General features: G+C 34.5%; 1 protein-coding gene across 1 annotated transcript; it reads right to left on the bottom strand.

The window, feature by feature from the left end:
- Positions 1-206: 206 nt before the first annotated feature.
- LOC145586386 (protein TORMOZ EMBRYO DEFECTIVE-like) lies at positions 207-12,946 on the bottom strand. The gene is made up of 14 exons (XM_081643216.1): positions 12,530-12,946; positions 11,857-12,039; positions 10,823-10,972; positions 7,400-7,611; positions 6,979-7,264; positions 6,763-6,897; positions 6,436-6,554; positions 5,294-5,450; positions 3,863-4,106; positions 3,707-3,783; positions 2,664-2,783; positions 2,071-2,201; positions 1,760-1,934; positions 207-753 (listed from the first exon to the last, which is right to left on the bottom strand). The coding sequence occupies exons 1-14, from the start codon at positions 12,824-12,826 to the stop codon at positions 394-396; spliced, it is 2,646 nt and encodes an 881-aa protein (XP_081499342.1). The 5' UTR covers positions 12,827-12,946; the 3' UTR covers positions 207-393.
- Positions 12,947-13,746: the final 800 nt, after the last annotated feature.

A 13,746-nucleotide genomic window follows, 5' to 3' on the forward strand; every position in this document is an offset into this window, starting at 1 on the left:
GTCACATCTTTGTTTCACATACAAAAAGATCATGTTATATAAAAACCTGCAAAACACAATACCTTAGACAACTGCGTATAAAATTGAAATTTTATCCTTAGATTAAAAATTGGAACAAATCACATTCATCAATTCATACATATGAAATATATGATACTATTTTCCGGAATCACCCCCACCCCCCCTAAAAACACACAAGTAAATCATTCTTGACAGAACTTGATCTTGTAAGAAACTTGGGGACAATAACTCTTGCATACAGACTCCTACAAAATCCCATTGCTACAGCTACAAAATTGTGATTTTGTACAAAACAATAAACTATAAATGAAAATATTTCATGCTGTATCTTTACAATTAGTTCCAGAACAAATAAAAAGCAAATTAGCGGCATTATGCTTGTAATGATACAGCTGAAGACTCTGTTGTAGGTACATTTTTAACCTTCTTGTTAGCAACCTCTGGAGACTTCTTAGATTTTCGTTTTTTTGAGCCCTTTTTCTGATGTGTCTCCACAGCCGGTTCGGTTGCAGTCTCTTTTTTTGCGTCCACTGGATCAGATATGTCCTCTTTATCTACTTTCTTGTCAGAGTTGTTTTCTATATTTCTTCTTTCACCCTCGGGCTCAATAACTGACATGCCAATGAGTGTATAGTCTAACAAGAATGTGCTTCTTTCAAGCCTATCAATCCTGCTAAAGTGCCTCTGAGAATAAGGGATGAGCCCTTCAAGAAGTTCTCCTATGCCTTTCACCTGTACATTGTACATCCAAGACCATTCAATAATAATTTAACAGAAATAGAGTTTTCCATTTCACTAGTATCTGAATTCAAACACCTATAGAACATATTAATTGTTGGCTACAGTGGATTCAGAACAATAACGTACTATTGACATCTTGCTTTGACACCAACGCACGGTATACTCAAGAATCCCCTAGTACTAAGGTAACACTAACAGTGTGTTTTGGATAAAGAAAGGGGAAGGAAAAGAGGGGCGGTAGGGGAAGGGAAGGGAAGGGAAAGGGATGAGAGCGAAGAATGATGAGTTTTCCTTCCAAATCTCTTCATTGTTGGAGGGATCAATTTCTTTAAATTTCATCCCTATTATCTCCCCTTCAATTCTCTTCCTTCCTCATTTGTTAACCAATGAAAAATACTCCACCCCTCCATTTATCTTCCCTTCCTTTCCCTCCATCTCCTTCAATCCAAACACGCTATAAGTTTAAGATTTGATGATCCTTTGATACAATGAATTGGTAACACTTTCTAGAGTTTGGTGTATTTTTAGCTCCAGTTTGTGCACATTGCATTTTATAACAACAAAACTATTACTCCTTCTGATCCATAATAATTAACACACCTTTTTTCACTATTCATATGTTTAACTTTGACTATAACTTTTACAAAGATATTATAAACAAATGTTATTATGTAAATATGTTGTTAAGTATATATTAATACGAAGTTTCATAATATCAAGCTTTTTATAAAATTTATTATTTAGGGTTAAGTGTGTCTAATTTTACTGTGTCAATTACTAGGGAACGGAGGGAGTATTGATGATCACAAAGATGATTAAGGCTTCTATTGAGGAGGAGGGGGGGGGGGGGGGGGGGGGGGGGGGGGGGGGGCGAGGGATTACTTGTGCTTGAGACCAATAATGTTTTATTAATAACTAGGAGCTCAAGCATAATTTCCTTTGTTGTACCCAGCCCAGATTCAATTCAATGAAAATGTCTCACAATAAGATTACCCACCTCAACAATATCCGTAGGGGGAAGCATACTGAAAATCTGAAAAAGCACAAACTGAGCATTGTGACACAGCTTTGGCTTAGTATTCCACTCTCGAATATATTCAAAAAGTTGTTGCATTTCCTCCTTCCCAAGATGCAAAAGAGCTCTCTTCAAATGATCAACGGCATCTTTTTCCCTAAGAATATATTGGAGATACAATGACAATGTAGATAGAATATCAGAATGTGTGCACAAACATATTATTTAACACCTCAAATAAGCAAGGGATTAATGTTGTATGACAGGCATATTAGGGCATACAAGTAACTAACCTGCAAAGTTCTGAAAGAAGTTCATATAGCCTGTGAGGCCTCCTAAGCTCAAAGGCAATCTGGATTGCTTTAGCATAATCAGCATCTGATATTGCATTCTCAAGCTCTTGACCACGCAAAACCCCTTCTTCCTAAATTAAGAACACAATTGACTCATAAGACAGTTATATAGTAGGAAAAGCTACCAAAAAAAAAAAAGACATGCAATGTCAAAGATGGTTTTTTAATAAGCACACAAACAAGTATCAGAAAAGCAGTCAAAAGGAAAAATCAAAAAAAGACAGCCGGTGAAAATCTTAAGGTTTATGGATGGAAAAAAGAGAGTTACAATAGGATGAGGACGGAGCAACTGGACAGTCATACATCTAATTATAAGATGCACCACCAGGTCTCAGCAGACAATGAAAAACTCAACTGATAGGCATATGAAGTTTGATTAAAGAACATCATTGACAATCAGAACTAAAAGAAAAATATAAACACACTTAGCTGTTCTAGAAACTAGATCAATCCAATGACATCAAACAGACAAGATTAACTAAGAATTAATTTTTACTTTATATGCCACACATGGTAAGTTACAGAAAATACACCTCTTTACGAAAAGCCTCTTCCTTTTCAGCTGCAGTTGAATCATTCCATATATTAATAACTGCATCACCACCTCCTGTAGCCAGCATTTCTGTCTTCTTTCCAATTGCCAGGGCCCATACCTGAAGCTCACAAATAGATTCAATGAGGAGCGTTACAAATCTAATTGACAAAGACATGCAAAACTACAGCTTAGTAGCACAGGAAAATCCAAAGGAATACCACACCTCAAACACATTCTACAAAGAGATGGGAAAAGATACCATAAAATACTGCAACCAAACAGATCACTGTAGCTCACAAGATAAAAGGCAGGCAATGTGGTAAGCTACTATGTTCCCATAACATAAAACAATATGGTATGGAATACCAAATATCCAACCCACATGCCAAAAGAGGTAATTCCAAGTTACATGACTGTGTGTATAAAGAGACATTCTTCAGGAGAAAGGCCCTTTTTTCTGCCCGTCAAATATATATACTTGTATTCATTTGCAAATTGCAATGTCTTTGGAGCCTTCCCCAACAAGGTGTCTAAGAAAGTGCCTTACACTTCTAGAATGGAGATGAAAATATACAAACATTAAGAAAGTAGACGCATTTGGAGTGAAAAAAAACACATGAAATCTAAGTCACTCTTTTAAAAGGAGAAATTTTGAATTATAACTCTGTTAGAACCCCCAGTAAATTAGCTCGCCATAATTTGCACTCGTAAGGATTGGCTTAAAAAGTGAAACTCATGAAAGAACATCACTCTCTCTCGTCAGAAACTCCTAAATCAGGGCTTCATGTAATGTATAGAAAAAAAAGATGGAAGAAACGGGAAAAAGGCTGTCCCACTTCCTCCAAAAGTCTCCCTAAAATCTGTGCACATTTCCCATCCTTATAGCCAACCAAAAAGGGAAAAATATATATATAATCAACCAATTTGTATAGAAAGTGTCAGTGTGTCATTTAGAAGAAGCTTGTTAAATTTTACAGGGCAACAAAAATCAGTGATAACTCCAATATGCAAAGAAAAATTAAATGTGAAAAGAAACAGAACTTTGTCCTCATGTTCATCATAAGTAGCAATGCATTCGTTACTTGTTACTGTCCAGAGCTTCAGTAATCCATCAGCACCTGGAAAAGAGGCCCCATATTAGTTATGGAATAAACAAAACAACTTCTCAGGAGACTAAGAAAGATAATGCCTGCATACCACTCGAAACAAATTGAGTCCCACGGGAGATGAAAGATGCTCTCAATACACTAGATGTATGTCCTTCAAATGTTTTTAGACATGAACCATCAAGAGTCCACATTTTTATTGTCTTGTCTCCAGATGCTGTCAACACACATCTATCAACAGGAGAAAACTCTACAGACCAGATTCCTCGTTTATGGCCCTTGAGTTTTGCAACACACACAAGGTCTGGAAGCTTCCATATACAGGCAGTGCGATCCTGCATAAAAGAAAATTACCTTACTGTTCTGAGTTTGGTCCATAAACAAAAAAATCAAATAACCAAACGCAACATATTGATTCTGTAAAAAGCAAATCACAACCACTTTCTTTTTTTTTCTTTTCTGGCTGGCAAAGAAAGTGTTCCATGAACTCCAATAAGAAAGACATGAGGCCTCACAACAGAATCTCCTCAAGCAGTGCATCAATTTTACAACCAAAAGGACATGAACAACTGATTGGTATTTAACAATAACCTCCCCCCCAAACCCCACCCCCTCAGGACCCCATTTTCCATATTGTCATGAGTTATGTCGGATATTGTTTATTTCCACATAATGATTCTGTTTGAATCTAGCTAATAAGGAGTGGAAAAAAAAAATCAAGATTTTAGGGAAAAAACGTAGGGCAAAATACAGAATTATTTGACAGCAAATGGAAAGAAAAAGGACGCTTGAAAGAAAAATTTATAGCCATCAATTATCTTGATCAAGCTGAAATTTTCAACAGGCAGAGCCTTGCACATCAACATACTGTTGCATCTTTACTCCCATCCAGAACCCCTCTTTGCAATACCATCTCATTTTACCCAGAAACAACTCACTAAGAGTCACACTTCCACAATCACTCATCCAAAGAATATGAGAGTATCTCTGTTATATTTTATCTTTGACCCTGAACTAATGTCAAAAATTATAATGAGTTTGACTAAATGATACTCCCTCCATCCCTATTTGATAGTCACTTTTGGGCAATTTTCACGGGAATTAATAAACATGAATAAGAAGTAGCAAAAGTAGATTGAAAAAGTAAATTTACATTGGGTATGCAAAAAAGTAGAGAGAGAAAGTAATTAAAGTACATGGAAAAGCAAAATTTACATGGGAAAGTTAAATTTGCACAAATATTTCTGCAAATTGGAGAGAATTTTGGTAGAAAAAATTAATATTAATGGTACTTGAAAAAAGCAAATATGACTAACATTTTGGGGCACCAAAAATGGAATAAGTGACTATCAAATAGGGATGGAGGGAGTAGTAATTACATGTACAATTTTGACTGTGTTTCTTATTATGATTAATGTCACAAATTATTATGAGTTTTGACCAATTAATAGTAAATACATGTACAAATTCTGGCTGTTCTTTAACAATTTTAGATATCCTGCATCAAAAGCAGTTAACTAACCTGAGAACCACTACAAACATAGCTGTCACATGGTGCAATAGCAAGTGAGTTGATATCCTTATCATGGGCTGCTACGACAGCTTTTGCTTTAAGGCTGATAGGCTCTTCAGTAACACTGTCAAGTCCTTCAATGCTCCACACTTTTATTGTACGGTCACTACAAATTCAAAAAACTCATACTGTGAATAGAAGATCATATGAATAGTTTATTGCTCTAATTTTCATAACCATAATTTTCTCTCCTGAGCCTCCAATTATCATACTAAATTCAAGCAAGAGTCTACAATATACACATGAACACATCGACATATATCAGATTCTGACTCGTCAAATCTCTCTCCAAAGTTGGACATTAGATATACTACCTCCGTTTCGTAATAGTTGCAACTTTGGAATATTTAATATATCTCACAAATAATACCCCAAAGTTGCAACTAATAAGAAACGGAGGTAGTACAAGCATTTAGTAAAACCTTCCAAGCATTAGCCATAGTGTTCACCCGTAAAAAATCATAGACCTCCATGCACAACTCTTCATACAACCAAACTGGGTAGGGATAAAGGATACTTCAAAGTGTTCAGTAGTTAATACTTTATATGATACAAAAAATGGTAAGTTCACTAAAAAGTTAACAATAGCAGACAAAGACAATCACAATCCACAATACTTGGTTCTCATATGCGAGATCATTGAACATTAATGACAGACTAGAGATACTGGTGCAGGGACTGAGGTTGTAAGCAAAGGTAAGTAAGTAGCCACAGTGAACAGCTTATCACATCAAAAACCATAAATTTTCCAGTTTGAGCAAAAATTCTATCGTTATATCCTCCAAAATACTGCATGATGACTGTTTACTCTAGTTAAACAACAGTAATATGACTCTTTTCAGCATCCATTGCCAGATTATTATTGCATGCCTCATGAAGCTTCAATGGGACATTAAACATATCAGCATTGGTTGGCTGAATCATAATTTTTATTTGCTCTGAGACAACACGACATGAGCAAACCATTACCCAAAAGTTAGGGACAAGTATATGAATCCGGACATAAAGTTCATCTATTTAGTACAAATAAGAAAAAGTGACAGAAAAATTAAATGGAAAGCAAAATAATATTAATACAAGTAAACACTCACCTACTACCACTAACAAAAAAGTTCCGCAATTTCTTTGAAGAAGCAACAGCTCCAACAGCTCCTGTATGACCATTGCCAACCCCTAAACACCTTTTGCTTTCTGAGTCCCATAATCTGACCTGTACAGTAAACAGTACCAATATTAAATTAAAATAAAAATAGGTCTATGGAAGTGAGTAGAGGATATCAGCTGTTCAGCTAGCCCATAGAAGATCTCTGCTGTCTAGATAACCATCAAGAAACTTTAGTTAATTTACTTAATAACTATTTTTCCGCAAAGGGCAACCAATAACAAACTACCGAAATAAACAATGAATGGCCACTTACACTATTGTCCTTGCTGCCAGTTACAATAAGTGTAGTTCCAGAAGTTGTTGTGAAGGTGTCAAGACACAAAACGATCCTGGTATGACCAGCAAGTACATAGGAGCATGACATTGAAGCAAGATCATAAACCCGTACCTGTATTTATAGAGGATCAATAGATTAATATTACATACATCATCTCCTAACTAAAAAATAAGATAGTAGAAGAGAGTCTACTTGTTCCAGGTTGGTGGCAACAGCAAGAAAGTTTTCATCTTCACCTAAGAACTTCATATCTACTATCTCTTCATTGTATCCAATCAGCCTCTTACAGAGACTCAAACACAGATCTTCTTCAGAATGCTTCAAGGGGGAATAAAAAAGAAACTGCTGATCAGCAGTAATACATAGCAATCCTTGATCTGAGGGTAGCATGCAGGCGGCAGTGAAACCTCTTCTTAAATCATTTTCATCTGGACTAAATGCTACATCTGAAGTCTTCTGCTCAAATAAACAAACTGCACTGTAGCAGAAAGAGGATGAGTAGATTATAAATAATATTATCAATAAATTGAAAAGTAAAACCTGCCTATATATATATAAATAATTAATGCTAAAGAGTAATGCAGGAAATAACTCAACAAAGTTGTCAAATTACCCTTCAGTGTTCCATATTCGGACAATCCCACGTTCACCAGCAGTTAAAAAATAAACTTCTTGCATGATATTTTTGCCCTTCTTAGGCCTTTGTGATGACAAACTGTCATAGAATACAGTTCCGGAATTAATAACACAAACGGCTTCAAGCACCTCATATGTCGGTATGGTTGTCTTGCATCCATAGCTTTTGAGGTCCCACATATTAACAACCTACAGTAATTTCCAAAGTCATTAAACTGCATATATAACATTTAAGATTACAGCCAGATCAATTATAGGCTTCATAAGTTGATAAGATAGAACACAAGCCAGCATATATCATTAGGGGTTACATAGCATTGTAATGTATCACATCTCAATGCTTTATTCATTTCCCTAAAGACAGGGGAGTCATAATGATTCTTCAATGTGTAAGTGAGACAAGTAAAAGAGTTACAATACTCCTTCATTGCCCAACGATTTGTCAAGTTACATGTGAGAAAAATATAATGACACCATTATTATTACACACCCCAAGCTTGTCTTTAAATCCAGTTTAGCACATCTTCCTTCTGTATCAATTTCTTAAGAGGATTTTGTTGTGTGGTGTAGTCATGGATTTTGCCTTATTCTATCAAGGAGCTTTTATTGAATTCTGGGGTTACTAAGAAAAAGGTCATGCAGCAATCTTTTGGTGTATTTGGTTAAAGAGGAATTACTTATACATACTTTGTAACAAAAATATTCAACTTTTTGGACCTATAAATTTCCTTAAATTAGTATTAGATACCTGATAACAAAATAAGAACATCGGAAAAAAGAAACTTGACAAAAATTAATGAACAGATAGAATATATAAATAAAGATTAAATATCAAGAGGTGGGAGTTTAAGAGCCACATAGCAGGTCAAAGTTCTTTATCAACACAATATTTTCTCATTCAAGTGATTATGCTCAGTCGATGAACTTAGCACAACAGTTGCAACTTGGCTTGGAAAAATTCAACCTGAATTTCCAAAACAATTTTCAGTGAACATAGATTAGCAACGACCACACAATCTACATTCTAAACAGATTTATTTCATAAATAAACATCAAGGTAACTAAATATATAGAGTTGATAGTAAACGAAGTTGGGAAATTGCTTTAAACCAGATGATTGAATCTAAATTTAACATCTCATTTTATAGTTGTATGAGAGCACTTGGTTCAGTTCTAGAACGGATGTAGTCTCTAAGAGCATCCAGGGGTAGGCTAATATATCTTCTAACTTGTTATGCCCTGTTATTTTCCCGAGCTAATTTATCTTCTTGCTACATTAATGGTTAAGCTAGTTAATTAATTTTTTAAAAAAAATTTTAAAATAATATTAATCTAATTAATAATTGCCAAGCTAATTAGCTTGCCAAAGCTAATTAGCAAGATGTGCAACCATGGTGCAGCTAATAGCTTGGAATTTTTAATGATTGCAAACAAGTCCCTTTTTTAAACCATTGGAGTTGCTCTAAGCAATTGTTGGGTCAAGCCAAAAGACCAATTTTTCAGTTAAAGGCATAAAGTTGAGCGCATCAACTGCAAAGCCTCCCCCCCCCCCCCCCCCCCCACACACACAGAGACAAGCTTTATAAGAAGTAGTTACTGTAAGTTAGTAGGGTAAGAATAAGTATAAAGTATAATACTGGAGTATATAAATTTCAGGTCCAAAACATCAGACTTCAGCAAATTGTGAAGAAATCTGCTTTCTTTATATCATGAACTTATATTTTCAAATCATAAATCAAATTTTAAGGTATTTGAATTTGTGAATTTACAGCAAGACTCAGAACCTTATAAGTAATTCTTGTCAAACACTCAGAACATTAGTTCTTATCTTCATTTACTTCATAATAAAATATCTGTAAGACTGTAACTGCATACTCATACAAAGATTATGAAAATTAAATATTTGGAAATGCACCTTGAGATGAATTAAACAAGAATCCATTTGATAATGTTTTTTCCCCTTATACATAAGTGTAAAAATACGGTCAAATAGTCAAACAATCAGATAAAACCTATTTTTTTCAGACCAAAACACCTTACTTCAGGTGAAGAGAACATCTATCTCTATGATTAAGATGTCTGGCACATAGTTGAAGTTCCCAAAGTCGAAATATTCTTCTACTTGAAGAGTGAAAGGAATATCAATCACAAACAATCAAGTATGAAGTATCAACTCCCTAGAATATTCAATTGCTACTTAGCAAGACCTCCACATTTTTAAGATTGATATGAATTTAAGACTATAACAAGAGACAGTGAGGATTCCATTTAAAACCAATTTCAGTTTTTTACATGAGAACTCACGAGCGGCCATAAACACCATGATTGAATGGTCTAAATCTTTTAAACAATTGAAAAGGCTCTTTCGACAACACAACCAGAAACCGGCACAACACGAATACAAAGTTAGTGAGAGAAAACACGAAGTCAACACAACACGACACGAAACCAACCCGAACACACCCCGTTTAGATGAAGTGGTCAAATTATGCAATTATCCAATATTTTACATAGTTTTTGATAGATTTTGTGAACAACACGAAATTGACAAGAGACCAAACACGAACACGACACGATTCAACTTATTGACAACTTTACTTTCATGCATGAATGATGAATTTAATGCATTAAGAAAAGCCTGAAGCGTATACAAAGGCAACCGACTGAGAGACACCATAAGACTTGCATGCATTTATCATGGATAAATCTACAAGCAAGACAATTATTGATAAATTTTCTTAATAATAAAGGGTTTGTTCACTTCACATGAAATAAGGTGTTGTGGTTTGATTCAATAAGGTCTAATCTGGCATGATAGTGGTCTAATGTACTCGTTTAACTAAAACTTTCACCGTATTTTTAGACTAATGTATAAAAAACAATATTATCAAGTGCGGTCTTGTTGAATTGTCTTAATGTAAACTTAATAATTTTCATAATTTTTATATATACGCAATCAAAAAATTTTAGCAATAAAAAATTAAAAATGGAAATCAAAATTTCTTATCTGAATATTTCTCACGAGAATTACTAACAAGTTTCCGAAATAAATTGAAGATAACAAGTCAAAAGTAGAAACACTATTAACATATTCAATTTGAGTGTTATTTAGGCCCAATAGGTTCTTTTTTATGGCTCATGGCTAAAAATTACTTTTCAGAATCTATAAAATCCACCTGTAATTGGAAGAAATGTATTTACATTTGAATAAGGGTATCAATAATTTATTTACTAACATTTAGCTCAAAGTATATATGGAAAACAAGAGGCACAATAAATTACTAAAATTAGTTTTTTAAATAGCGAAGAACTGAAAATCCGCATTACTGGTGAACTTGCAAATAGAAAGACTCAATAACTTTGAATTCCAATTATCAAACAGGAATAGGAGATAGCAAACCTTATCTCTTCCAGCACTAAGTAAGAACCTTCTATCTTCAGACATCGCCAAGGAAACTACTGCAGAGAAATGCTTTTCCATTGTTGCAGCGCACTTCTTAGTGATAAGATCCCAAACCCGGACAGATGCATCATCACTTCCAGAGAAAAGCTGTAAAACAACGCCAAATACTAAATTAAGACATGCAAGATATACATAAAACAAGCACTAAAAAGATATGCCTCGAAACAAGAAAATTCCAACAAATATAATAATATCAGTAGTACAAATGACTCACAGGATTTACAAGTCAGTTAGACAGTTAAAAAAAAAAAAAAAAAATCAAAAAGTTTAGCACCATCAAAGGATGAGACATATTGGAACAAGTCTACATCCATGCATACATCTCACACATATTCAAAGCTTCAAGCCCCATCCCGACGTATCAAAACCATGCCACTAACACTTAGACAAACAAAAGTGTTTGTCCCCTGTTCAAAGCACCTAGCTACCTACACACATCTAAAAAGTCAGATACCACCTTTTTCATAACTAGTAATTTACACTATTCACATTCTTACACTTAACCTTCTTTATTGTAAGAATGTGAATAGTGTAAATTTTCTCATGTGGGGTGTTGTTAGATTTTTTTTTTTTTTTTTCAATTTATATTTTCACAATATTTAATTCTTACATTTTTTTTTTTTACTTATCTATATTTGAAGGTACAGATAGTTAAAACTATGCATTGGCAAGCGTGAAAAGCAAAGTGTTGCAATTAAAAGTATATGGAGAAAGAACATCAAACAAGTCTAATAACTAATTCTAGACTAAATCTAAATGGCTAATGGTTCTAAGGCAACTTCAAAAGGTAATGCAACTTAAGCTCAAAATAGAAAATAAAATATAAAAACAATGAACATATATATCAGCACACTCTACAAAATGGACCAATGCACACAACAAATATCCTAGATAAAAGCAAAAAAAAAAAAATCACCCCAAAAACCAAACTCAAGTAATTAATTCACAAAGTCAAAATTGTTAGCACTTACAAGAAGGCAATCAGGATCAGGATGAAACATGATGCAAGTGACAACCCCTTTGTGACCTTTAAAATAATGCGTGCAGAATCCACCATCAACGTCCCATACAAGAACTTTCCTATCAGCTCCAGCAGTTGCTAGCAATCCTCCTGATGCATCACATGCCATAGCCATCACCGGCCCGTCATGTCCCTTCATCAAAATGTAACATCCAATTTTCAGACCAAGACAAAGTAACAAACAAAATCCTTTTGCCAATTCCAGATCAACACAAACTAACAAACAGATTTTAAATTTAATTACTCCCTCGGTTTCATATTATGTGCAACAATTACTAAAAATTGGTGCTTGACATTATATGCAACAAATGTTGTCATTTCTCTCTATCGCTCTCCTCATTGCATGCATCCCTACCTTTCTCTCTCCATTTAACACTCACAAATGAATTTTTATCCAGGAGTCCATAGGCCTTTGTTGCACATAATATGAAACGGATGTAGTACATAAAACCAATTTCGGTATTCACCAATCACCATAAAGATTAATTAAGCTACTCGCGCATACACAGCACAACACCAAATGTATAAAAACATTACACAAAACTAACCATTACACTAAGCAACACATATATAAGAATAATGAATCAAAATCTCAAATATTATTATTATTATTATTTATATACCTTCCAAGAACGAATACATTTGAGCGTAGAGAGGTCCCAAACCCTGATTTGACGACTATGGCTAGCAGAAAAGAGGAATTTATCATCAGGGCTAAGCGCAAGAGCTGTAATTGGCTCAGAATCACCTTCAATGGTGGATTTAATCGACGCATTCGATGAATCGACGATTTTGATAGAATCATCGCAAGTACAAACAAGGAATATGCCGTCTGAAGAAACAGTAAAGGGGCCACCAGTGTAGAACTGCTGCAATGATTGATTAGTACGGTAGCTCTTCTTGTAGCTTAAAGCCGCCATTGTTGCAGTTGAGCTCCAAGGTTTGAAGGTGAGAGAGAGTAGCAGAGGAGAGTTCTAAGAGGTTGGGACTGAAATTTCACAGTTCTGAATAGGGTTTAGGGTTTAACGTTTTGTTTTTTATTTTTTGTGTCTTTTTTTCATCAGAGGGTACAAACAAGTATTTGTATACTTTCTCGGTTTTTTTTTCACTGTATGTTACACTAATTTGACTTTTACACTATTTAATTTTGACTTTTACACTATTTAACTTTGATTTTGGACTCTTACTTTTTATAATTTGACTTTTCGCTATTTAACTTTGACTTTAACTTTTATGTAATTTGACTACTACGAGTGATATATGGGATAATTGTATACTTTCTCGATTTTTTTGTTACTTTTTATTTGTGTTTTTTTTTGGCGCAAGGTACGAGTAATAGGGTAATTACTTCCTCTTTTCTTTTATACTTAACCTGTTTATTTTATCATAATTATCTTGTCGATGCACAACTTTAACCATCAATAATTTTAATTTATCCCTAATCCCTAAACCTATAAAAGCACCAAGCATCAAAATATAAATGGCTCCTTATGAATAGTGCACTGCCCATATTACCCCTAAATTTTAACTAGCATTTCCTTATGAATAGTGCTCTTCCCAAATTGGCCCTCAAAATTTTCTCTCTCCTCTCACCTCATGAGCACTTTACTTTGACCTTTGGTCCAAATTTCTTCACTATCCTCTCTCCCCTCTCTCTCTCTCTTATTTCATTTTCACTCTCTACAAATTTCCTCTCATGAAAGGGTTTTACTCATACTTTTCTTTGAGAACCTCAATTAAAGCTAATTTTACTGTAGCATCAATTACTATGGCAATGTAGACTGAGAGAGAGAATAATGGTAGAAGGCTCGGCATCTTCGGCAGATGGGTCCAAGTACAA

This window comes from Chenopodium album, chromosome 16 (assembly GCF_948465745.1).
Source record: "Chenopodium album chromosome 16, dcCheAlbu1.1, whole genome shotgun sequence".
Classification (NCBI taxonomy): Eukaryota; Viridiplantae; Streptophyta; class Magnoliopsida; order Caryophyllales; family Amaranthaceae; genus Chenopodium; species Chenopodium album.